General features: G+C 34.4%; 1 protein-coding gene across 2 annotated transcripts; it reads left to right on the top strand.

The window, feature by feature from the left end:
* Positions 1-205: 205 nt before the first annotated feature.
* On the top strand, positions 206-4,711 carry LOC113289543 (probable serine protease EDA2). Of its 2 annotated transcripts, XM_026538829.1 has the most exons (13): positions 206-534; positions 652-777; positions 1,081-1,236; positions 1,415-1,597; positions 1,749-1,865; positions 2,085-2,138; positions 2,223-2,294; positions 2,377-2,582; positions 2,805-2,899; positions 3,048-3,122; positions 4,037-4,120; positions 4,274-4,372; positions 4,467-4,711. In XM_026538829.1, the coding sequence occupies exons 1-13, from the start codon at positions 352-354 to the stop codon at positions 4,472-4,474; spliced, it is 1,458 nt and encodes a 485-aa protein (XP_026394614.1). In that variant the 5' UTR covers positions 206-351; the 3' UTR covers positions 4,475-4,711. The 2 variants fall into 2 exon arrangements, with proteins under 2 accessions (XP_026394614.1, XP_026394606.1); XM_026538821.1 differs by having other exon boundaries at positions 208-534; positions 4,274-4,711.
* The last annotated feature ends 22,968 nt before the right edge of the window (positions 4,712-27,679 follow it).

Genomic DNA, 27,679 nt, shown 5'->3' with positions numbered 1-27,679 from the left:
GATGGCCCCTGCTCAAAACTTCAAAATCTATTATTCAGCATCAATCACAATTAGCAAGCCAAACAAAGGAAGAGGACCCGCCAACTCATAAATCCCAGCGTGAGCACGAGCGTGTAACTCACATACTCACGTCAAATGGGCGCGTGGATATTATATACCAAAGGTTACGGGGACCGCATGTCAGCCGGAATTCCGGAAAAACGTTACTCAAACTACACTTTAATTATAGTTACAGCACAAAGCACAAACACTAATCATTTACTACACTAGTAAAACCCTTTCGGCCTTTTCTTCTTCTTAACAAGTGAAACCTCTGCAATTAGACAATTAGAAGTAGAAGAATTAGAGAAGATGAAGATTCAATTACTTGTAGTTTCCTTCTTATTCTTCTTCTTCATCATCATCTCTCATGACTGCGCTGAATCTCGTATGCCTCATCTATTGGCTAACGGTCTCGCCAGCGCCAACAGCAAAAATTACTTGACTCAAAAAGCAATTTGGTTTAACCAGACACTCGATCACTTTTCCCCAATTGTTAGTATATGTTGCTCCAATGAATTTCCGATCTTTATTTCTAATTAGGTCTGTTTTTATTATTGAATTGGAAAATTGAACTTGTGTTTGTTGATTATAGTTGTTTTGATTGGGCAGAATCATATTAGGTTTCAGCAGCGTTATTATGAGTTTCTTGACTACTTTAGAGCTCCTGATGGACCAATTTTTCTGCAAATATGCGGTGAAGCTTCGTGCAACGGAATTACTAATGATTATCTCGGTGTAAGTCTTCTTCATACTCTTTTTTTCTCTATCAATTTCAGTTTATAATGGGTGAAAACTGCAAAATTAGATGATTTTAGATATTTGGAAACATGCATTGCGTTAGTGGATGGATAATTGGATCATTGTGTAAGAGCCATTGAGGTACTAGTTGGCTTTGGTTGTTGCGAAATTTGATCCAGTGAGATTAAATTTTATGTTCAATTTGAAAAGGGATCCAATTTATTTTGGTTCGGAATTAGAGTCTAGTGCTGTAATTACACGATTTTATACTCATACAAAGTGCATTGTAATGTTGAGAAGGTATTGGCAAAGAAGTTTGGTGCTGCTATAGTGACTCTTGAGCATCGTTATTATGGGAAGAGTTCTCCTTTTAACACACTGTCAACAGAAAATTTGAAATATCTCTCCTCAAAGCAGGCTCTTTTTGATTTGGCCGCTTTTCGTGAGTTTTATCAGGTAATTTTTTACTTGCTGGTTCCTTCTTCATTATTTTAGATCAATTGATATGCAGTTGGCTCTCCTGCATCAGCTAGTTGTGCTAATCATCCTAAACGTGTACCATGGTCATTGCCTTGTATTCTTATGCATAGGTCTTTCTGCTTAATATATTATCTTGTGTCATAATTATCTGCAGGAATCCTTAAATAAGAAATTAAATCGATCAAAAAATGATAATCCTTGGATTGTTTTTGGTGTCTCTTTCGCTGGAGCTCTTAGTGCTTGGTTTCGGCTGAAATTCCCACACTTAACATGTGGGAGCCTAGCGAGTTCTGCAGTTGTTCAAGCTGTTTACAACTTCACCGACTTCGATAAACAGGTGCTCTAGTATGATATGTTACTATCTGTCCTATTATTATCTATGTGATTGTGTTTTCATATTCAATTTGCTTCCATTCCATTTTAGCTTATGATTATGCTGTATTAGTCCACTGACTGAAAATCGGCCTTTTCGGATGTGCAACTTGTAGATCGGAGAGTCTGCTGGTCCTGATTGTAAATCATCGTTACAAGAAACTACGAAACTTGTTGAAGAAAAACTAGCATCAGATAAAACAGCAGTGAAAACTTTTTTTGGTGCAGCTCAGGTACATATTTCTACTCCCCTTTGAGGTTTCTTATTAATCAACATCATATAGCACTAGTTGGGTAGTTGGATGAAATAGTTCTACATTTTTTTGATATGTTCCTTCAATTGTTTCTCCTCGTGTACAGTAGCTGAATCACTCATTTCTTTTCCCGATAACACCTACATATTATCCTAGTTCCTGTAAATCCTTACTGTGATCTTTCATCTCTACCTGCAGCTAAAAAACGATGGTGATTTTCTGTACTTTCTGGCAGATGCTGCAGTTACAGCGGTACTGTACCTATCAATGAAAGTCAGAAAGTTGTGATGGGAATAGTAATTAAATAAGTGGTTGATACATTTTTACTGTTTGCAGTTTCAATATGGAAACCCAGATATACTATGCACCCCTATGGTTGAAGCAAAAAAAAACGGAAAGAATTTGTTGGTATGCTCATCTCTCGCTATTAATGTTCATTGTGTAATCCATGTGCAATCTTTTCTGACCAAGTACTATATCTTATATGCAGGAAACATATGCCAGCTATGTGAAAGATTATTATCTTGGTACCTTAGGTGTTGGGGTTCAAACATATGATCAACAATACTTAAAAAGGACTGCTCTAAGTGAAAATAGTGGCGATAGATTATGGTGGTTCCAAGTTTGTACCGAGGTTGCTTATTTCCAGGTTGCACCCCTAAATGATAGCATCCGCTCATCAAAAGTTAATACAAGGCATGTCAACTCGCTTGAGTCCTCAGTAAATTTATCCTTAGATGTGTTTTCATGTAAAATGGTCCCAAAACAATTTGCAAAGCAAAATCGTCAAATTACTACAATTTCATGATTTTTTTAATGTCAAGAGATCACAACTGATTAGGCATACTGTTCAGTACTGTTTGTCGTGGATGAGACACACTTCTGAGAAGTACAAATTTATCTGCTCCTGTTTTGTAGATATCACTTGGACCTCTGCAGAAATGTATTTGGAGAAGGCATTTACCCTGATGTTGATGCGACAAATATATACTATGGAGGCACAAAACTTGCTGGTCAGCTCTTACCCATAAAACCCTTTTCATTTCTATACACTGAAATAGTTTGAAAGTCAGAACTGTCTGTTTATTGATGGTTTTGGTTATTTTCGACGAGCTATTGTCATTTAAAACTGATAACTCAATGTACTATAACATTTAACAGGTTCGAAGATTGTCTTCACAAATGGCTCACAGGACCCCTGGCGCCATGCATCCAAGCAGACCTCATCTCCTGATAGTTAGTGTTCATACCCATCTTCTTAACTTCTCATGAAAGTGATTGTTGTCCTTCACTACAAAGTGTGCTTTCTATCGTTGTCTCAAAAGCATGTTTTTTACTCTCCCCTCCCAAATCTGTGTTTTCTCGCTGCTGTCTTAAAATCTATGGTTTATGTTCGCCGTTCATAATAAGGTGTTCTTGCTGTTGTTGCCATGATTTGGTTTTCCACAAACCGCGGTATTCACTACAATATTATCACTTGAACTTTGATTTCCTTGCAAAAGCTAGATTGTCACCACGACATTAAAAGTATGGGTACTTGGAGATGACATAAGGCATAATTTTCCTAGTGATGACATAAATGCGAGTTATAGTGGCAATAGTTTGTTTTTCATGAAAATGATATTTCCCAGATCATATAATGTGGTTTTGACCATTTTATTGACCTGTTGGTCCATAGCCCAACAAGATACACAGGTTGGTTCTTTAACCTAGTAGTGTCGTTTATGTTAATAGATGAAGTAGTTGTATTTTGTGCAATATCATTTTGGTGCACCTTCAAAGCATCATTCGTTGGATGGTTAGATGGAAAGCTATTAGATTTAATTTCAATTGCTGATGCCAAACACATTATCCTTGTTTGTCTATATGAATAATAGGGTAGCATGGTCTTAATGTGTTTGCATTAACCAAAGATGTCGAATCCAATATTTGCATCAACCAAAGATGTTGAATGTGATAAGTTTCCATCTAGTATCCCGTGGATCAGGTTTCGAATGTGTATCCGTGCTGCATGCTAAGAGTACCAGAAGATTGGTACCAGCAAAGTTTTTATGTTTTTGCGCTGTGTCCTGACAGTCTGTGAAATGTAATTTTAAGTCTCCAACATTCTTCTAATGTATTTATCTAACTTTTCATTTTCAACAACCCAGTGCCATCCTATGTCATTTCTTGTCACAATTGCGGTCATGGGACAGACCTGAGAGGGTGTCCCCAATCTCCATTAAGGCTTGAAGGTACAATTCATATTTATGTCTCTAACCAAATGGAGGTGTACATTTTCCTAATAAAAGTGAAAATTTTGTTGTCTGACGGATTTCAAATTAGTAATTAATCAAGTTGTTTCTTGTACAAGTTCGATGTGGTCATTTTGTAAATTGTGGTTACAGGTGATGCCACGAATTGCAGCTCCCCGGATGCAGTGCAGAAAGTGAGGCAGCAGGTTATTGAACGCATAGACTTATGGCTCTCTGAATGTCAAGATGGTGGTAGGAGTTATATCTGAATAATATATAATAGAGAGGAATGGGAAAGTTTTCAGTTATTCTAAATTTCTAATCTCAGAATGCACTTTTCGAACAGATAAGTAACCGCCCAACTCTGTGGGACATGCTTCTATGGTCCATCATCTAGTGCTCAGTCGAGTTGAATGTGTAATTGTTCTCACATTTTTTTGTATTTCCGGTTTACAAAACAATCAAATATAGTGGAACATAACAATGCCATTATCAAAATGATGTAAACTTTCAGTGTACCTTATATCTGTGCATACCATATGTATTTCATATTCATCCTGTGTTATGATAGTAGCCGTGTGTTCTTATTCACGATAGGATTTTTGTAAAAAACCATACTTGTACTGTGCCCTTCAGTTCCAGAGAATTCGAATCTCTCAGCTCGAGCTATCTAGAAATCAGTTTATGCTATTGTCTTGCGGAGAGGAAGGGTCACAAAGATATTAGTTATCAGAACTTTTACCTCATATTTTGGCCTTCTTTGGTGCTAATACCACTTGCATCAATTGGTCAAACTTCTGCAGGTTTATCAATTCTAAAGTCTAAAATGGAAAGGGAATGGTAAGATACATGGCATGGTTGCAGTCTGAGCTGGTCATTTTATAATTTAGCTTGGTGGATTATTAATTTCCTCCGAGGATCCGTTCATACTTTCGTTCTCACACTTTAGGTGTCTTTTTAGCGAATAAAAAATAAATGGTATCGAATTTCAAGCTAATATTCCGAGAATACGTTTTTCTTGCAAAGCTCTACGTACTTATCAAAAACGAGTGCATTGCGAGACGTATAATATTACCATCTATTACTTTGAAAATGAACAGTTGAAAATCAAAAGATTTTTAACCATTGAAATTAAAATTGGTAGATGGTAGGATTTAGTATTTCAGAATACGCTCATTTTTGGAAGGAATGTAGAACTTCGTAAGAGGAACATATTCCAAATTCTTAGTTTCAAATCCGTTGAAGTCACCAAGGGTTAACTCAGCCGATGAAAATTGGTTTTTGAAATCTTAATCTTTACTTTCGTCTTTTATAATTTCTAGTTTGAATCAGATTAAGATTTGATTTGTTTGTGTTTTTCCACTATCCTGCTTTATTCTGGCTTGTAAAAGAAATCTAAAGTTCTTCCAAGATAGTTTTCAAAAATTTTGAAACTTATTATCAAACTCTCTGTTGTTATTAATTGCTGCTGGATTTTTAATTCTTTTGGCATCTTTGTTGATCTTTGTGTAATCTCAAGTTGTGAAACCAGTCGAGGTGAAATCTGCATATCTTCGAGTTATTGCAGTAGTGCTTGCTTTCCGGTAGTCGTATTCTCTCTCCCATATCATTGTGTATCCAACAAGGTCGCTTTGGTTCTTTGATATTGTTTCATTATAGTTTAACCACGATGGTTATTCTTCATCATCTCAAACAAAACCAATGGGTTGGTAAGGTCAAAACCGTAGTTAATCACCAACAAATTTTCAGTAACCACAATAGGAAATTTTTCCCTCTCTCCAAAATTCAAATGTTTTTTTCATAATTTTCATCCCGGGAATTAAGTTATATAATTGTTCTCTCCATTATTTTAGGGAACAAACAATTCTGACTATTTTCAATCCTTTTATAACTCAATAAGATATCCTCTCATTATTTCTAATGTTAGAGCATTGCTCGGTCGAACTCACAAGTGTTGCTATATCAAGCTTATTGTCAAATTTAGTTGATCAAAACTATGATTTCTAGCCTACATTTAGTCAAGTCTATGATTAGGATAGAAGTGTGTAGTTGAGTACCAGACATCACTGCATTCTACCGTTTGAAGGCGAAGATCAACCGAAGCTTTTGGAGAACTTCATCAACAAAAGTTAAGTGAAGACTGAACCACCTACTACTCAACTTTTCACCTTTCTATCCATGACACTATGTCGCATGACTAAAGTAGACTTTACATGCACAACAAAAATTTCGAGTCAAGTTTATCTTGATTAATTATTCTCGAAATATATTGACTAAGGTAAAGAACATTTGTTCGCACTTGATGAATTTGGTTAAGAACAATTTATTGGCCACGACCTAAATTATGATTCAAGTTAATCATTTGAAAATAGCATGGAACAGTGATATGTATCATTGATATTATTCGAGAATATTTCAAATTGATTATTAGAAAGATATAAAATTACTCTAAATCTGGATACAAGACAGTACACGTACCAGCTTACATGCTGGCGAAACTGTTATAGGTCCGGAGTCGCAGTACATGTTCCCAGTACACCTATCAGTGTAGCTATAGTTTGGAAACGACTTTTGGTACACATACTAGTTATGCAAACCCAAAAACTTTTGTGAACTCGTGAACTCGGGTTGGTACACATACCTAGTATATGTATACCGAAAAAGGTTTTGTGAAATCCTGAACTCGTTTTTGTTAAGGGTATACAAACCCGGTACACGTACCATGACAAAATAACTCGCGAACTAGAAGTAAGTACACGTACTTACCCTGTCGAATATTTTCAGATGCATCAGAATGATTTCTATGAAATAATCGGCATTTGAGAAACTCTCTAAAAAAACACATCTAGACATATTTGATCACATTTTAACCTAGGGTTGTGACTCAGGATTAAAGTCTTAAAGTGTTATATGAAAATGGTTAAGCTTATAGTTCGTCTGGCTAGTTTCGGCTAACCTTTCATGAACAAGTCATTGTACACGGTTCAGTTATGGTTCATCCTAACCAGAGTGTATATTTTGTTGTGTTAATCTTAAATCAAAGATTCATCTAACGGTGGATATTGATTTCTTGATTCCAAAGCTACCTTAGCTTAAATCTAAAGCAACATTTGTTTTGAAAGTTTATATAAGGAGAACCTCAAGTAACTGGGATCTTTCAATCCCCGACACTTTTCTTGTGTATCCTAGTTGTAAACTAGAGTCGTCCTCTCTTTTAAACCTTTTTAGGTTTAACGACTAAAAAGACTTCTCTTAGGGATTCGTGAAGCCAGGTCCAACTATCTTTATCTTAATAGTTCGTGTATCCTGATCTTGTTACTGATTGTTGAGTCTCACTCCGATCAGGCAAGATAGATAGAAATCGCAAAGTTTGTTCGTCTCAGACTTTGTGATTACACGGGTATATTCCTCTATAACGATTCTTTGTTGAAATCGGAGTAGGTTTTACTTGTGAGCTGAATAATAATCTAGGCTGCTCTTCGGGACTTTGAGGTTTGTTAGACTTTTTGTATTGAAAACGATTTCCTATCTCACCTTGATATTTTTTCGTAATGGAAGTCACATATAGGTTTATCTATGGGAGGCAGATTGGTTTAAAGTCTTCAATTGAGTTGAAGCAACTCTTAGGCTGTAAAGGACGTCAGCTAAGGAAATCAATTGCGCAGAGTCTTGCGAGATTCAAGAGGCGTAAGGAGTGCGAGTGTAACTGAATTAATGTGACGGTGGATTCAGTCTCAACTACATTCCAGTCCAAATTTTTGATAGTAGGCTAGAGTCTGTAGCGGCTTAATACAGTTTGGTTTTCAAATCTGGACAAGGTCTCGGGGTTATCTGCATTTGCGGTTTCCTCGTTAACAAAATTTCTGGTGTCTGTGTTATTTATTTTTCCGCATTATATTGTTTATCTTTATAATTGAAATATCACAGATGTTACGTAAATCAATCAAAGTAGATACGTCCATCGTAATTGTTGAATACGACTTGATTGATCTTTGAAATCGTCCAAGTACTCTCACGGTGTAATCAGGTTCACGTACTTGTATCAATTGATACATTGATTACTCTTCATATAATTCCTGATTGAGATTCATGAAGTTGTAACTCTTGGAATTGTATTTGAGTTTAGTTCATACAGGTTTCCTAAGAAAAAGTTGGTGGTGTATTTTGGTATTCCCGCATTTTCACCTAATCCTAATAATCCTAAGACTTATAAACCTCAGAGTTCATTTCTATAGAAATAAAACCTTTCGAGATTGTCAAAGAGTATGCAGTCAACAACAATTGGTGTTGGTCCTTCAAGAGGCTCGAGAAGATCAATAACCTCTGTGCAAGTTGTGAAATATGCAGCTAAAGAATGGTCTTATAGTTTACTGGGGAAGATAATTTCAAAGGATCCTTTGAGTCATGAGAAGTTCAAGGAGGAGGTGAATCTTAGATGGAAGTGTTATCGAAGATCTGGGATAATATATAAAGGAATCAATCTTTTTGTCTTTAGGTTTGAAATAAAAGAAGCCTATGATAACGTTCTAGCTAATACTCCATGCTCGATGCTTGGATATCTGCTGAGTTTTCAGAAATATATTCCTGATATACCTCTTGAAGATCACAAATTCATAAGCCAAATACGGTATGTTAAACTTCGGAATCTTAAACAAATTATCCTAAATGAAAAATTGGTGAAGGACTTCTTCTTGGATATTGGGAAGAGAGTTTATCCATAAGGAAAGAAGAGAATCCCAATAGGACATGTCACAAATATTGTCTTCACAGAAGTTAACCTAAAAGACCCATTAAGAAGGGGTGGCTGGTTAGACGTTCCATCTGGTGGAAAGAAATGGATTATTTACCATTTTGAAATGCATCCCTATGAGATCTGTAAGGAGTGTTGGGTGATTGGTCATGTTGAAGAGAATTGCAGGAGATTATCTCAAGAACATAAGGTGGAAGCAACGAATAAAGCAGAGTTTGTTGTGTACAGTCAGACAGAGGAAGGAAAAAAAATTGTCTGCCTATATCCTAAAACTAAATGTGTTGTCGGGTACTTTTTCTAGTGTGAATAATGCAACACCAGAAATTGAGTTCAACTATGATGGAGATATGAGGAAGAATAAACGAATTCGAAATGAAGAGTTTCCCTTTACTGAAACCAATTCTAATCAATTTCCAATACCCATATCAACCCAATTTTCCAGAGGGATGATGCAATTATTATGGAAGCCGGAGCTATTGAAACTGGATCTATTATGGATCTCCAGATGCAATACCATCAAAATGAAATAGGGTTGAAAGCAATTGATAACTTGACTTCTCAAAATGGAGGTTTGGTTACATAAAATCAACATGGGGGAATTGCCAATTCTCAGGTACTTTTCTTAACCCTAAATTTTTGCCCTAATTTTAGTTCTTCATATTTTTCTATAACATTATTTTCAATATTTTTTTCACTTGGTTTTTCTAGAAATGGGGATTTTAGCTTGGAATGTCCAGGGTTTAGCCCAAAAATTCACTAGAGATCAACTATTTATGTGATTCTAATGGAACTTGGTATAATAATAGATCTGATATAGAAAATGTTCTTGTTTTTCATTTTAGTTCTGTAAGTGATACTACTAATCCTAGTTTTACTGAGGACACTTTTGATATTAAACCTAATATTTTTTCTGATCAGGATAATGCTAGTTTTACTAGAATTCCTACTAGTGAAGAAATTTATAAGACTGTTAAAAGCATGACTGCCTGGAGTTCTCTAGGTCCAGATGGTTTTCAAGCTGGGTTTTATCAGTCCAATTGGGATATTGTTGGCAATGATGTTGTTAAAGTTGTGCAGAATTTTTTTGACACTATTATGTTTTTAATAAAACTTACTTATCCTTGATTCTAAGACTGATAATGCTAGTAGCCATGTGCATTTTAGACCTATTGGACTATGTAACACCATATACAAGGTAATATCTAAAATTATAGCTGATAGAATAAAACCTCACTTGAAACATCTTATTTCTCCTTACCAGGCTGCTTTTGTTCCAGGAAGAGCCATACATGACAACATTGTTGTTGCTCATGAGATGATACATACTATGAAGCATAAAGAGGGTTATAGTGGAACTATGGCACTTAAACTAGATCTTTCTAAGGCTTTTGATAAGATTGAGTGACCTTTTTTATTAGGAATCCTTAGGAAATTTGGTTTTAATGAGAAGTTTTGAAGGTTATATAGACCAATGTATCTCAACTACTCAAATCTCAGTGATTTTAAATGGTTGTCCTTCAAATAGTTTCATTTCTACTACAGGTATTAGGCAAGGGGATCCTCTTTCCCCCTACCTATTTATAATCTGTATGGAATATCTATTTAGATTACTTTTGCATGTTGAATCTAATCATTTGATCTCAGGTGTTAAGGCTGCTAGGAATGCTCTAGGTATTACTCATCTTATGTTTGCTGATGACATTCTTATTTTTGTAAAATCAGATATGCACACTATTGCTGGTATTATGAATGTTATAGATCGGTTTGGTAAGGTTTCTGGAAAAATTCTTAGTGTTGAAAAATCTAGTGTTTACTTTAGCCATAATTTAAGTCCAGGTGCTAAACACACTCTTGCTACTGAACTTTAAATGACGGAAATGCATGATCCTGATAAGTATCTTGGTGTTACTCTCTTAATTGGTAGAAATAAGACTAAAGCTTTTAATTTTATAATTCGCTCATTTGGCTCCGGGCTTAAAACTTGGAAAGGTAAAACTATGAATCAGTCAGGTAGATCTACAATGGTTAAGCATGTTCTGAATGCTTTACCAACACACAAAATGGGTAGTTTTAAGATACCTAAGACCTTAATTGATCAAATGGACTTAATATAGAGGCGTTTCTGGTGAGGCCATCAACACAATAGAGGTGTTTTTTTTAATAAGTTGGACTAAACTTAGTATATCAAAAGCTTTAGATGGACTAGGTTTTAGAAATCTTGAAATTTTTAATAATGCTTTGCTTACAAAACTTTCTTGGAAAACGTGCACTGATGAAAATTCTCTTTGTATGCAAATTGTTAAATCTAAGTATGGTAAAAGTGGTAGTTTACTACATTTGGATAAAAAGAAAGATAACTACTCTTGGATTTGGAGAAGTATGTATACTGGTTTAGAAGTAGTTCAAAAATATACTATGCGGTATGTTAGATGTAGTACTAAAATCAATATTTGGCTAGATTGTTGGATTATAGGCTTGATGGTCCACATGTCCCAATTATGGGTCTTTCTATCATTGTTACTTATAATCTTGTGTGTTATATTTTCCTACCATACACTAGAACATGGAACTATGTTCTTGTAACTTCTCTTTTTAACCATGATACTGCAAATGCAATATTGAATATGATTGTGCCTACTGTTAGTGAGGATTTCCTAATCTGGAAGCCAGACAGACAAGGAAACTTTTCAGTTAAGAGTGCGTATAATACCTTATGCACAAATTATGTGAATAATGCCATTATTAGAGATAATGTCTCTAGAGATGTTTGGAAACAACTATGGCACACTAGAGTACCTCATAGAGTCCAACTCTTTGTTTGGAAATGCTTGAAAGATATTGTACCTACTAGCGATGATTTTGAAAGTTATAAAACTGGAATTGAGTTGCATTGTTGTTTCTGTAATCATAGTTTGGAATCAGTTGATCATCTCTTCTGTGATTGTAGTTATGCTACATCAATTTGGCTTTCACTGGGGATTAATATGTCTGAAATTTTATAATCCTTTAATTTTTTACATGATTGGATCATGAGTTGGTTTCATAATACTAATCAGAATCAAAATAATCATGTTACTACTTCAGAAAGTTACATTTGCAGGTTAATGTGTACAGTCTGGTACATTTAGAAAGATAGGTGAAATAATGTATTTCAGAATACCAAACCAAGTGCACAAGCTACTATTATAAGAATTCAGAATTTAGTCAACCAATGTAATATCTTTGTTGCATGTCTCACAACTAACTACAATCCTATTTTGCAGTTAAAAGAATAGATTCCTCCTGATAATTAGGATTATCTGAAAATTAATAAGGATGCATCTTATATTTCTGCTATAGGAAAAGGTTTAATTGGATTAATTATCTGTGATTTTGCAGGTAAATGCGTAGGTTTCAAAGGTATGACAAAGGAGCATGTTGTGGTTGCTGAATTTGGAGTTGCGCATTTTAAATGAAAAGCTTTATGGATGGCAGTGGAATGGATTAGGATTGACACAAGTTATTTTTGAAATGGACTGTTAAACTGTAATGAAATCACTTCACAGCCAAAATTTACAAGTTCATTGGTTCAATCACAATTTAATTGTTTCAGTTAAAGAAAAACTTCTAAGCAATAAACTTTGGTTTTGTAAGTTAGTTCATAGGTTTGGTAATAGTATTGCTCACAATCTAGCAAAACAAAATCCAGAATTAAAGCAAAGTCTTTTTGTCGACTTCATCATTACCTTCCTGACGTTGTCAAATGGATGGAGGAAGTCTATGTATCCACCAGAAATGTTTAATCGATAAATTCTTATTACTCCCTCCGTTTATGGAAAAGTGTTATTTACACTTTTTCAATTTGTCTTATTTTTTGGCTAAAATGAAAAAGTGACAGTAACACTTTTCCATAAACGGAGGTAGTATTAAAAAAATAAATAACCCGTTATTTTTTGGTTTATATTCACAAAAATGACGTATATGTGAGATAGCATGAGAACAAACATGCCTCCCTTTTTTTTTTTTTTGAGAAACTGCACCTTAAGATTTGTTGGGCCATTGGGCGTGCTAGGTATTTCAATATAGACTCTCTGAATTTCTTAATGTATTTTATATTTTTAATATAAAAAGAGATTTTCATTCACTTCAATAGCTATGAGCCTATGCCATTGAGTTTCTCTCGGATAAGAGTTTTTAACAAAATCGGAGAAACATTTTCCCAAAATACTGCAATATTGTAAAGTCTAGCTTCTTATACAGTAGAACCTTTATATAAGAATATTCTAGGGACCACAAAAAAATATTCTTATATGGAGGTCTGACGTGAATAGACCAAAAGAAAAAAAATTCGTATGTGTATTTGGGCATATTCATGCATATGCATAGGAAACACAAAAATGTATCTAAGTATAAACAAAAACTATTTAAATGAGGATTTTTTTTTTCTGTATATTATGTATATACAAAATTTGTTATAAAAACACTCATATACATCATAATTATCACATCGAAAATTGACAAATGAGATCAAATGAGTATGAAGATATTCGTATTAAGTTGTGCAAAAAAAATCAAAAAATCCATTCTGAAGCAAAACGAACTTGTAATATGGTTACAAGAACCTCATCATCTTAAATTTTAATGTATGACAAGTGTTATATATTTATATTATGATGTCAATTATTCTGATATGGAGGTAGGTTCTTTAAGACGACACCAGAAAAAATTATGACTTATCCAAATATGGAATTTATTCCTAAATATAACTGGCACAAATCAGGACTTTAAATTTTTATTCTTATATGGAGTTTATTCCTATATGGAGTATTCTTCCGAATAGGTTTTACTATATCAAACAATCGGCTGCATGTATCCCTTGACACATGAACATATATCCACTTGGTAAAGATTTTAAGAAGCTCTAAGGCCTAAGCAATCCAGTATAAGTTATAATGGAGTTATTTGTCCATCTAACAGTATCTATAGTACCATTTATGGCCTGACTATCTAAGACTAAGAACCACATCAGCAACCCAATGTGGGGACCTCTCTGATGATGAATTTTTGTGAGGCAAGACCTTGAAATCCTTCTCGTTCACGAATCTAAACCTGGTCTTTGTGTAACAATGGCTCTCATGATTACCTTGAAGGTAACAGGTTGTGTTGGTTATTTCCTCGGTATAATTAACCAGAACACCTGGTATGTCGGCCGAATCTGCTGCATAAACAGATAGTTAAGAATATGATTTATCTGGGTCATGTTAACTTGTATCCCTTTATACATGTTAGGGAATAGTAAACAATTGATTTAATGCATTGATTTCATAATTCTTTATTGGAACCGGTGTAATTAGTTTAAAATAAACATAGATTTTCCATTTACGTTATTATCCTTGATGGTTTATTAAAAATTGGATTTACACTCTTGTTATAGTGGGACCCTATGTCTCTTTTTCTTTTGAAACTGGAAATTTAATTGATTAAGCTTGATTGTTTACAAACTGAGCTTCTTCCTGCACAATGGCAGAGATCTCTACTGGAGAATTTAACAACCATACACTACTTAATCTTTCTACTCTAGCAAGTTTGGAAAGTCTGTCCGCTACTTTGTTCTGCTCCTTAGGTATATGTTTGCAATACCATGAACTAAACATCGAAAATAAAATTTTAATATCTAGAATTAAATTTCTAAGCCTCCAATATATATTAAAAACTTCATTGTTTACTGCATCCACCACGATCTTTGAATTCAGCTCGAAAACAACCTTATATAACCTCTGCTCCTTAGCCCAAAGCGTTGCCTCCCATAAGCCTCTACTTTCAGCTTGTTCTGCACTCCATATACAGTTCAAATAGATGCATTTTAATCCCCTGTGGATACCTGCAAAATCACGAATAATCAGTCCCACACCACTTGTTTTGTTAATATGCTGAAACGAGCCATCACAATTAATTTTAAAAGAGTCTCTTGAAGGAGGATACCAGTGCAAATTAGTTCTAGGGATATAAATATTAGGCCTAGGTGCAGAAACTTGTTTAGTTTCAAACTCAGAAATCTCTTTTCTGCACTTATTTACGATCATTTCTGGAGTAACTTGAACATTGTTGAAAGCTTTTTCGCATCTGAAATACCATAAGCACCAAACTACTATCACCATTTTGCATAATACCTCTTCTTGAACCTGTCTCGCATTTAGCTTATCAAACCAATCATAACCAATTCATAAGATTATCAGTATTCCCCGTGTGCATACCTAACACAAAAAACCAAACGACTCTTGAAATATTACAACCCGGAATACAATGACTTGGAGTTTCCAGAACTTGATTGCAGAAAGGACAGTTATGCATTCCATCTTGAATAAAATGTTGCAGCTTATCTCTTGTTGGCAAAATATCTTTAACACATTTCCAGGCAAATTGATTAATTCTGGGAAGAAGAGGTAGCTTCCATAATTTCTTGAAGATACTTTTCATTCTTGTACCCACTGAGTTGTTACCATGTTTTTCCTCCAACATTTTCCTACAACTTGATTTTACAGTGAATCTACCATTCTTCTCAAGTGACCACACAAGTCTGTCTTCCACATTATGATGTATAAAAATCATGAGGATAAGAGTAACTGTGTCTGGTTCAAATAAGGAGGAAAGTAAACTGATGTTCCATCCACCTGAAATTGGATCAAAAAGTTGGACCACAAAAGTGAAGTTCTGATGATGTGAAGCATTAGCTTTAGGAATTGGAGGATTGTCAAGACCTTCTATCCATCTGTAATTCCAAATTTGAATCTTCTTCCCATCACCAACTGACCACATGCTATATTTTTTAACAAATTTCAGCTCTGGGCTAATATTCCTCCATGACCAAGTGGATTTAGGATGTTCTTCTATATTAAATACTTGACCATTATGGAAGTATTTAGCTCTAAGAGATCTAGCACAAATGGAAGATTCATCTGTGCAAAGTTTCCAAGCTGCTTTTGCTAACAAAGCTCTGTTAAAAACCTCAAGGTCTCTAAACCTCAGACCTCCTTCTTCTTTAGATTTATTGACCTCTCTCCAAGCAATAAAGTGTTTACCTTTATTATTATTCTTGTTTCTCCAGAATTGTTGTTAAACTGAATTCAACTATGAAATTGTAGAATCTGGAATTTTAAAGCTACTCATATGATGCACTGGAATGGAATTTATTACATTCCTAATCGTCACAGATCTCCCTGCTTCAGAAATGTTTATACAAGACCATTTTGAGAGTCTAGCCTTCATCTTTTGAAGAAGACAAGAAAAAGGAATTTTTTTGTTTCTTCCAAAAAAAAAAAGGTAAGCCTAAATATTTCTCATTGGCAATATCAAGTTGTCTAACTTGGAGAAGACCACTGATCAATTGGGAATTAGAAGGAGTTGTGTTCTTACTGAAATAAACAGCTGACTTGTGAAAATTGATTAACTGACCTGAACACTTACTGAAATCATGTATTACTTGAAGTAATTTGTTTGTTTGGACTTGGTTTGATTTGCAAAATAGCAAGCAATCATCTGCAAACAATAAATGGTTTATCTTTGGTGCTGATCTTGAAACTTTCATTCCTGTTAACTGATTCTTGAGCCAAGATGGTTAAGATTCTTTGAGAAATCCTCCATAGATAGAATGAAAAGATAAGGAGACAAGGGATCTCCTTGTCTTATTCCCCTTGTAGGTTTAAAGGAAACTGATGGAGAACCATTAATCATAATTTCAATCTGGGTTGTGTTGATGCACCGATAAATAAGATGACAGAACTTGTCACAAAAACCAAACTTCTTTAGAACCTCTATGAGAAAACTCCACTCCAATCTGTCAAAAGCTTTTGATATATCCATTTTCAAAGCTAGATGGCCTGTTCTACCTCCTTTATGCTTCATTGATTTTACTAGTTCTTGAAGCATACAAATATTTTCTGAGATAAGTCTCCCTGGAACATAAGCAGATTGCATTGGAGAAATGATATTACCAATGTGCTTCTTTAACATATCATTAACATTCTGGTTACTGTTTAATCGGATGGCTAATTTAAACTGCAATTGAGAACCCTAATTATCTTGGTTTTATTAATCATCCTGCTGGTTTTTTCTTCTTTCAGTCTTTTAACTTTTTCTCTTTTCTTAATTGTTACCTTCGAAGATTACATATTACAGTAATACAATGAAGATCTAAATATCAAAATAAAAGATTCAAAAAACACAATTTAACTATGCATTTTGTTAGTAATTATAATTTATATATTTTATTACTAATGTGAAACAAGCTCATGATGATTAATAGTGATGGAGGGAACTCAGAGGTGGTGATATATAAGAGTAAGGAATATAAAGACCCCCACTTGTAGATACTTATTAAGATGAAGATCAAAACAAGGTATTAATCTGTTGTGGTAAGGAATGCTTTTGGTGTTACATATATAATAAACAAATTTAATTAATATTATACCACCGTGGAATGTAAGAATTTAAGAAGATTATCAAATACATAAGACTAAAGACATCCCAATACCAAAATAAGAGGTGGGCTCCGACCACAATATTTTCCGGAATATATTTGTAAAGAATTTTGAGGGTACTACTGGAAATACAACTATCTTAAATAAAAGATTGTTATTATACAGAGAATTACTACTTTTGAAAAGCAATTACGTAAATCAATGCATTAAATTAATTGTTTATTATTCCCTAACATGTATACAAAGATACAAGTTAACATGACCCGATTTAGAAGATGAAAATTGAAAATAAAATTATATAGGATGCTTACCAAAAGATGCAGCAACGTTAATCTGTTGGCTATAATTGGCTGACACATTAGGGTTGTAGGAATTCACCGACACATTGGTGTCATCCTCCACAGTCGTACTGTCCATAGAACCTGAAAAATTTCAAACATGAAAATAGTTTAAAACATATATCAAATTTAAAACTTGCAAAAATTAACATGCTTGATGTGTCAAGTGACACAAAGGTAATAATACACTCTCAGCATATTATGCATATCATGCTTCTTAATGACTTTGTTACATACGCTGCTTGTATGAGTGCTATGTTTTCAAATGAGTTTAATTATTATCATGTTTCAGAACTTCATCAGGGATGCTTGACATTTGACCAAGCACAAAGGTCGTAAGTTACTTCCATCTTATGTGAGTCCTACCTATATGATTATTTTAATTGAATGAAAGCTCAATGGCCAGGCACTTTTTCCATGTATAAGAAGCTTACCTCTCTGAAAGTTACACACATTAATACGTTTAGCTCGTTGAATTCCTATAGTGTCTTATCTAGGCACGAGAATGAAAGATGGATTTGTAGAATTTGATCGTTGAACTGCTAATAGTTTATTGAAAAATTCAAACATGAAATTAGTTTAAAACATATATCAAGTTAAAACTTGCAAAATTAACATACATAAGAATATGTGTACGTTCCATAAAAATAAGTAATTAACCAGATCTATTTTTATGTCAACAACAATATTAAATATCATGGAAATGAATTCTACCATTCTATGATATTTTGAATTCCAACAAATATTTAAAAGGAATCAATATCAATCCCTAAAACAAGTGTTTATTATAACGTTATCAATGCTTACCAAAATATAATGTAGTAGCGGTGTTCATCGGTTGGGATTGAGGGACAGTCTGACACAGCCATACTATCTGTAGGATCATTTCCCGTAAAAGAACCTGAAAAAAAATTAATGAAAAAAGTTTAAAACATACATCAACTTTAAAACTTGCAAAAATTAACATACATAAGTTTAAAACTCGCAAACATGAAGAAGAAAAAAAAGCGAAATCAGTTGCACGTAGAATTATATAGGATTCTTACCAAAAAATATAGTAGTGTTATTCATCGGTTGGGTATAATTGACTGACACAGATGTACTGCCGGTAGGATCGTTTTCCCTAAAAACATGACCTGAAAACAAATTAACATACAAGTTAAAACCTGCAAACATGAAAATAGTTTCAACTATACAAAACAAACAAAAATCGATGTGAAAAGAAAGGACCATCACCATGTAGTTTTCCAGATGAAGAGAATAACAGAAGTAAATAAAGACGAGACATTGAGGAAAACTATAATGATATTTTTTTGCAAGTAAAAAAGTTGTGGTATAATGCTGGTGCTGGTTAGAGGTGTATTTATAATGGAGAATCCATAAATGCCAATGGAGTATTAATGTGTTCAGAGTTCGCCTATTCATAGAGATCAATTGTGGTGGTTGGAAGTAAATGAGTTTCGGATTTTCTTTATTGTGAGCATTATGATAAAAAAGATGTGTTTTCTTCTTTTTCTATAAGTCCATTAAAGATAGACTTGCCATCTCAGAAAAAGAAGATAGTTGATTTTACATGTAAAATCTTGTGTGCTGCCCTGATGGCTACATATATAAATAAAAGATAGATCAAAAGATTTGGATCGTAAAATGGATTGGTTTTCTACTTTTTCTAATTTTTATCCTTTTTTTTGTATTTTTACTTTTTCCAATAAAGGAAAAAGAACAACCAAGAAAACCAAGCAAGCGTGTATGACTACATTATAGTGGACGATATCTTAAGTAGAAAAGAGGATGGGAGGCCTACCAAACTCCTATGTTATTTTTACTTTTTCCTACACTTATCTACGTCATGGATGATGATGTAAAATCAATCTCCATCGTTGATGATGTATACTCATATTCGAAATTGACTGACATTTTTTGAGTTCTTAAGAATTATTTTGCAAAATACTAACGTATTTTAGTCTTGTCTAAACTAAGTAACGTATTTTCATAACAAAAATATTTTCTTATACCGTCTGAGGTCAAAACCAACGAAGATGCATCACTACATTATGGTGGACGATATTGTTAAAAAAAAAAGGTATGCTTTACCAACCTCCTTAGTGATAGCAAGGTCTGAAGATTAATTGTTTATTTTTTTGTTTATGTTTTTTTCAATGCCCGTAAGTTTGTAAGGTTCTTTGTATATGGCAAAGAAACACATTCTCTATTTATGGTTTTTTAACCCCGGCTAGAAAGAAAAAGAGACAGAGATAAAGTATGTAGATTAATTAAAATAAAATTTAGTGATAGAGAGAATAAGTGAAAAAGTGGGGTACCAAAATACACCTCCAACTTTTCTTAGGAAACCTGTATGGATTAAACTCGAATACAATTCTGAGAGTTCAAATTAATGAATCTCAATCAAGGAATTATATGAAGAGGTTGACATAACCAAATCCATGTACCTAACTATGTGTGAGAATACTTGGACGATCTCAAAAATCAATCTCCAGGAATCAATCAAGTCGTTTCCAACAAACATGATGGATGTATCTACTTTAATTGGTTTACGTATAACCTGTGATATTTCATTATAAAGATAAACAATATAATGCGGAAAATAAATAACACAGATACCAGAAATTTTGTTAATAAGGAAACCACAAATGTACAAAAAACCCGGGACCTAGTCCGACTTGAACACCAAACTGTATTAAACCGCTACAGGCACTAGCCTACTACCAATTAACTCCAAACTGGAATGTAGTTGAGACCGAATTAAAAACCCACAGTAATTCAGTTACAGTCGCGCTCCTTACGACCTAAGAGTTTCTTCAACTCAATTGAATACTTTAAACCAATATGCCTCCATAGATAAGCCTATATATTTCTTTCTGATCAATGAATCAAGGTGAGACTGGAAATCGATAGCAATAGACAAAGTCTAGCTAACCTCAAAGTCTTCCCAAAGAGCAGCCTAGATATTCACCTCACGAGTATTATTAAACTTGTGGAATCATAAAGTCTGAGACGAAGAGAACTTTGCGATTTCTATCTATCTTGTTCGAGTGAGCAGATCAACAGTTGACAAACAAGATCAGGATACACGAACTATCAAGATAAAGGATAGTTGGACCTTGCTTTACGAATCCCTAGGTGAAGTCTTTTTAGTCGTTAAACCCTATAAGGGTTTGAGGGAGATAAAGACTCTAGTTTACAACTAGGACACACAAAGAATAGTGTTAGGGATTCATAAATCCCAGTTGCTTGAGGTTCTCGCTTATATAGACTTTCAAAGTATAGGTTGCTTTAGGTTTAAGCTAAGATAGCTTTGGAACCAAGCAAACAATATCCAATGTTGGATGAATTTTTGAAATGATATTAACATAATATAATATACACTCTGATTAGGATGAACCATAATCGAACCGTGTATAAAGATATTGTTCATGGACGTTAGTCGTGACTAGCCGATTGAACTATAAGCTTAATCATTTTCATATAACACTTAAGACTTTACACTTGAGTCACAACCATAGGCTATAATGTCATAAATCATATCTATATAGTGTTTTTAGAGATTTATTCAAATGCCAACTATCTCACAGAAATAATTTTTGTGCATCTAAAAAATATTCGACGGGGCAAATACGTGTACTCTATCTTTCTCGTGACTGTTTATGTCATGGTACATATGCCGGATATGCGTACCATTAAGACAAACGATTTCAGGAACTCATAAAACTTTTCGGGTTTGTGAACCGGGTATGTATACCACTCTGGATTCAATACCAATGGTTCATTTACGGTATGCATACTGGGTATGCGTACCATTCCTGGTTCATGAGCAACAGACTTTTTATGGTATGGATACAGAAAAGACAAGGGTACCCAAATATACCTCAATCTAAAACTTTTACACCTATAAGTTCTTTCTCCGAAAGTGATTGTCTATAGACTGAGTCGATATAATACAACTAATCGGTTCACACTTCGTGTGATGGTCTATGGATACGAGATCGAGACAATACAACAACAAAGTATCTTTACTTGATAAATGGTTCGGACTTAACCAAACACAATAGGATTACTATCATGTAAACGTTTGTGTAGTTTACTTTAAATTATAATAACAAAAATTATAATTGCGGAAAATAAAAGTAAATGACACGGCAAGATTTTGTTAACGAGGAAACCTCAAATGCAGAAAAACCCCGGGACCTTGTCCAGAATTGAATACTCTCAGGATTAAGCCGCTATACAAAATCAAACCAACTTCGTATAGTTGAAACCAAGCAACTAAACCTATAGTTCACCTAGTTCCGTATGTATTCTCACGCCTCCGACTTGTAGTAAGTCACGTACTTGGAACAATTCCTTTGGTTCGTATTCCAAACAGTAAAGGAACAACAAATCTGTTCGGTAACAACTATTTTCAACCAAGTGATATGATTTCGACAAAAGGCTCTTCCGTTTATCCCAATAAACTCCTTTGTCAGGTCCTTAGATCTATCCAATAACAATTACCAAAGTAATTGTCAAGATTTTGCAATCAATACTTTTAATCACAAAGAATTGTATTGATGCCGATCTAGATTATAGTTGGATCCTCTTTATCCGAAATAAGTATTGTGCACACCAAAGATTATGAACCCAAATCAGAAATCTTTTTCATCTTCAAATCTTATTAGATCTTCAATAAACACCTGCACACAATCAAATTGAATCTCTTGTGATCAATCATACACAAAACGAAGTTTGTTAACAATGGGTTATCACAAGACGTCTTTAGATCTACAAACAATCTAAAGATCCCCGTCGAAACTTCGATCTAGTTTGAGTGAATCTTATATCATAAGAGAAGATTCTCAAGCATAAACAAACTAGGTGCAATCAAAGTTCAACAACCGTGAGTCAATCAAATCAATCGAAAACTAATAATAAACCGTAATTATCTAGTTTCCCACCAACGGTACTAATAGAGCTTCTCAATCCCAAAAAATTCTTTAAACCAAGCGGGTGTAAGAGATTTCGCCTAATTAGGTTACTTTCCTCTCCGAATAGGCGGCTCCATCAGTAACAACACAACTAGGTAGTTTTGCTGGCTCCGAGGATTAGTTTGCTCGAAATGAAAACTTTGATATTTATAGACCAAGGAAGTTTGGACATCAAGGAATTTCTAAAACCGAAAATATTCTCAAGATATGCAATATATTTCCAAATTCGGTTTCCATAATTCCTGGAAATGCCTTATCCAAATATTGACTGAAATCTCTTAGTAAATCTCCAACTAGTAAATGCACATTACTAATTTTTATTTTCCAAATATAAAATTAAAAGCCTTAATTAATAGATTCTCAATTTATTTTCGATCCGGGATTCTCCTTTAGCTATTAAGGAATATCTTTGAACAATAAAAGATAAGTGTTACTGCACATGTTCAAAGTATGCCGAGATCTTTACTTTGTAAGTCCTCTTTCATACTTACAATCTTGGAATCGATTTTCCACACTTACAAACAAGTTTAGAACCGGTTCATCTGACTTCCAAGAACTATGTGATTGATTATCCTATCAAATCACCAAACATGGGTTTCACGGTTCTACCAAAACAAGTTTCGGTTCTACCTCCATGTGGGTACTATAATTAGTCACGATAGTTACCAAAACTTGGTTGACTAGGTACTAGGATCGGTTCCCACATACATATGGTATCTAACTTGTATTTGTTGCACATGTCCATAGGATCGGTTCCCAATATCTAAAAACGTGTGTTCGGTTCCCAATATCTAGAAAATTGTTGCACCTCTTACAAGGATCGATTCCCCTCTTGTGATCGGTTGCACCTCTTACTAGGATCGGTTCCCCTCTGCCTAGAGTTGGTCATACAAATAACACTAAATCGATCATACCATATCAGGTGATTATTTAAGATCGGTTTCACTAATAAAAGTCATACCAATACAAAAGTCAGGTTTTGTGAATAGTTTTACCAAGAACATAAGTAGGTCATGAGCGGTTATACTAATCACACATATTGGTAGTTAAAAAGATATGCAATGAATAACAATACCAATAAGCCTAACGATTTCCCTTTCGATTCACAAAACAAGTTCATGAATTTACTTCCTTTAAACGAATGTAAAACATTGTTTCCTAGGATGTAATCTTCACCTCATACCCATACATAATCACAATAGCATTTAAACGATTATGTCGATGTCTTATATATGAAGTTCAAAAGATAAGCGTTATACTTCGTAATGTATTCCTTAATACTACGTCTAACTAGAGTATAATCATTCATAGCTTCGCAGTTATGTTTTCAATATGCACGACTTGAAAGATACTTTAGGGAAGGAAACAGTTCAAGTCAAATATTACTAACCTCAGGTGGAAGGATGATGTTGTCGTTGTAGCTCCATACTTCTTCACATTCTTTAAGTCTTCATGAAATACTTGTAATGTCTCATATCCTAATACTTTCAAGCTAACCTATACGAAGTTGACTCTAGTATATAATCAAGCGACTCTTTAAATGAGTTTTGGTTCATTAAAATATGACAACCAACCAAGCTATGCTCTAAAATATGTCAACTATATATGAAGTTGACTCTAGTATACGAAGTTCAACCGAGCTATGCTCTAACAGATACCGGGTATGCGTACCAAAAAGTTGTTGTCGGCATATAGCTACTCTGGTACGTGTACTGAGTACATGTACTACAGTTACGGACCTATAACAGTTTTCACTAGTATGTGAATTGGTATGCGTACTGTCATGTATCCAGATTTACTGTAGTTCTATATTTCTCTCTAAATAAATTCGAAGCATTCTCAAATAACATGAATAACACATATCACTATTCGAGGCTATTTTCGAATGATAATCTTGAATCACGATTTATATTATGAACAATAACTTGTTCTTAACCGAAAGTCATCAACTATGAACAAATGTTCATTAAGCTTAGTCATGTATATTTCGAGAACTAATTACCAATATAAACTTGACTCAAAATTCTTGATATGCTTGCAATAGTCTAATTAGTCATGCTACGAAGCCTCGTAGATAGAAAGATGAATATAACTTTAGAAATAGGTGGTTCAGTCTTCACTTAACTTTTGTTGAAGAAGTTCTCCAAAAGCTTCGGTGGATCTTCGTCTTCAAACTGTAGAACGCAATGATGTCTGATTCTCAACTACACACTTATATCCAAATCCGAGACTTAACTAATTGTAGACTAGAAATCAAGATATAATTTTGATCAACTAAATTTGACAACAATCTTGATATAGTAACACTAGTGAGTTCGACCGAGCAATGTTCTGACATATATGGATTAAAAAATAAATCTTCAAAAACTCCTTGAATCCATCATGCTTGATTTCCTTGGTTTCTTCAACTCCTTGAATTCTTCGTTACTTTGATGCATGTCGTAACCACAAAAAATTAATGAATATTTTTTCTACCTAATTAAAAAGTAATATAGTGTAGTCAAGTCCGTTCCCACGAGAAGCAAAAGGTTTTAGTTTTCTTATAATGTTACAAAGGGGGGTTTGTTTTATTTTGGAAAAGCAAATAAAACGATTAAAATTTGAAATCAATAAGAGAAATTAGATCAAGGAATCGTTCTTCGTTACAAAATAATGATTCAAGTTACGTTTTTCATCCAATTTGCTTGCAGTCTTATTACGAATAGGATCCTTTCCCATAATAATTCTTCTTTACAAGTCCAAGTTTTTCTCAAATCCTTTCATATTCTCTTTCCAAAATCAATCCCAATTCCTCAAACCCATGAGTCTAGATGAGTCTAGAAAATTATACACAACGTGGGTTGCCGGGATTTCACTGGTACCACCGGAATATAGACAGAAACGCACTGCCGGTCACCTGAATTTCTTATATGATAACAAAATATTCTGTTACGATACTGTTAGAGTTAACAGTCAAGATGGTCAATCGTTAGTCAAGAGGGTCAAGGGGAGGAGAGTCAGCTGAGTCAGTCATCTTACTCGGTTTCATTGGATGAATTACTATGTTGAATCAGCTCATTGGTCGGTACCAAGTTAACTCGCGGGGAAGGAAAATCGGCCGAGTTTATGCTACATTTTGGTTATTTCTCAGGCCAAGTTCAGGCCATTCTTTTCGCTCATTTCCTGTAGAATTTCCTAGACATTTCACACCATGGTCTTCATTGATTTACGACAACCACCATCTTTTTCCATGTTGCTTCAATCAACGGTTGTAATTTTTCTTCTACAAGCTCAAAAACCATCAACCCCTAATAGACAACAAACCCAATGAAAAGCAACAACAACAACAGATATTTAACTGATTCTCGAGCACAATTTCTTGATGTACTTCACATCAACATCAGCAACTTCATCATCTTTTCAGACCCATATTCAAATCCATTTAATCTTCTTCCTGAGATTCCATCCATCAAACACACTCAGCAATCGAAACCCATAAATTATCAACCTCCCGAGATATCCACATCCGTTTAATACTCACACCCATCTTGAATTTAACCTTGGAAGCACATAACACCTTCTTCGTTGTTTCAATTCCAACAACCAACAGTGTTGTCTTCCTTGATTTTGTACGGCGGTAACGACAACAATTCAGTTTCTTCTTTGCTCTTCTCAACCAAAACCCATATCAGCTGCATTTGAAGAGAAGCAAACCCCCAATTCTTAATCATAGCCAGCAGACTCCCAATCTCCATCTGAAGTTCATGGCAGCAACATCTCACAACACCAGATCCCATCAATTTCAACCACTAACAAACCCCATCTCTGATTTCTGAAATTAGCAGCATCAACCCATATCTTTGATCAACACTCTAACCTTAACCAATTCCATCGCCCTCAGTTTCTTCTACAGACTAATTTTCCACATTATTAGCAAAGGTATGAAAATCGTGGGATCGTAATGAGTTCAACCAAATCATACTTCATCAAGACTTAAAGAGATTACATATCAACTTTTATTTGGATGGTAAAAAAAAAGAAAAAAGAAAAAAGAGAAACTGAGAGCTCATCTAGTTTGTCCATACAAATTTCCTAAGAAACATTTGGTGGTGTATTTTGGTACCCTCGCATTTTCATTAGGTTTTCGATCTTAATGACTTGAATGCAACGTATATAGAAATGAAAACAAGTCAACTCTTGTAATTCTAACCTCAAGTTGAAGGATGATGTGTTCGTTGATGTTGATATGTCTTTGGATTCTTCAGGTTTTCAAAGTAATACTTGCATGCCTCAACATTTTTAGACTTCCTAGTCTAACCTAACGAAGTGGACTTTAGTAATCTAATTAAGCGATTTTGAATTTTGATACTAAAATATGACAACTAACCTTGACATACCAATGCTTGGAGGGTTCAACCGAGCATTACTCTAACATTTTACCATAAAGTGGCATTTCTCCCAATTAAGAACAAGGTTAGTGTCTATACATATTTTAAGCACAAGTTCAAGATTTTCTAAGCAAATATCAAATGAATTTCCATAAACACTAAAATCATCCATAAATATCTCAATGATGTGTTCCACATAGTCAGAGAATATATAACTATACATATTTCTGAAAAGTGGCAGGCGCATTTTAAAGACCACATGATATCCGTCTATAGGCAAATGTACCAAAAGGACAAGTAAAATTGGTATTCTCTTGATCCTATGATGCGATAACAATCTGATCATACCCCGAATAACCGCCCAAAAGGCAATTATGAGAATGTCTCAATATCTGATCGATGAAAGGCAAATGAAAGTGATCCTTGCGGGTAGCCGAATTGAGCTCTCTATAGTATATGCATGCTCTTCATCCTGTTTGAACTCTTGTAGGAACAAGTTCGTCATCTTGATTTCTAACAACAGTGACACCTGATTTCTTAGGCACCACTAGTACCGGACTAACCTATTTGCTGTAATCAATTGGATATATCACCCTCACACTTAGCAATTTGAGGATCTTTTTCTTCACGACCTCCATCATTTGGGGGGGGGGGGGGGGGGGGGGG

Source organism: Papaver somniferum, chromosome 1, assembly GCF_003573695.1.
Source record: "Papaver somniferum cultivar HN1 chromosome 1, ASM357369v1, whole genome shotgun sequence".
Lineage (NCBI taxonomy): Eukaryota > Viridiplantae > Streptophyta > Magnoliopsida > Ranunculales > Papaveraceae > Papaver > Papaver somniferum.
This window is presented reverse-complemented; position numbering and strand designations above follow the sequence as displayed.

Bases quoted from the DNA above. Each gene is read 5' to 3' on its own strand.
- LOC113289543 (XM_026538821.1), top strand. From the start codon at position 352: ATGAAGATTCAATTACTTGTAGTTTCCTTCTTATTCTTCTTCTTCATC. The intron at 1,866-2,084 runs GTACATATTTCT...CTCTACCTGCAG, and splicing joins CTTTTTTTGGTGCAGCTCAG to CTAAAAAACGATGGTGATTT. The intron at 4,121-4,273 runs GTACAATTCATA...TTGTGGTTACAG, and splicing joins ATCTCCATTAAGGCTTGAAG to GTGATGCCACGAATTGCAGC.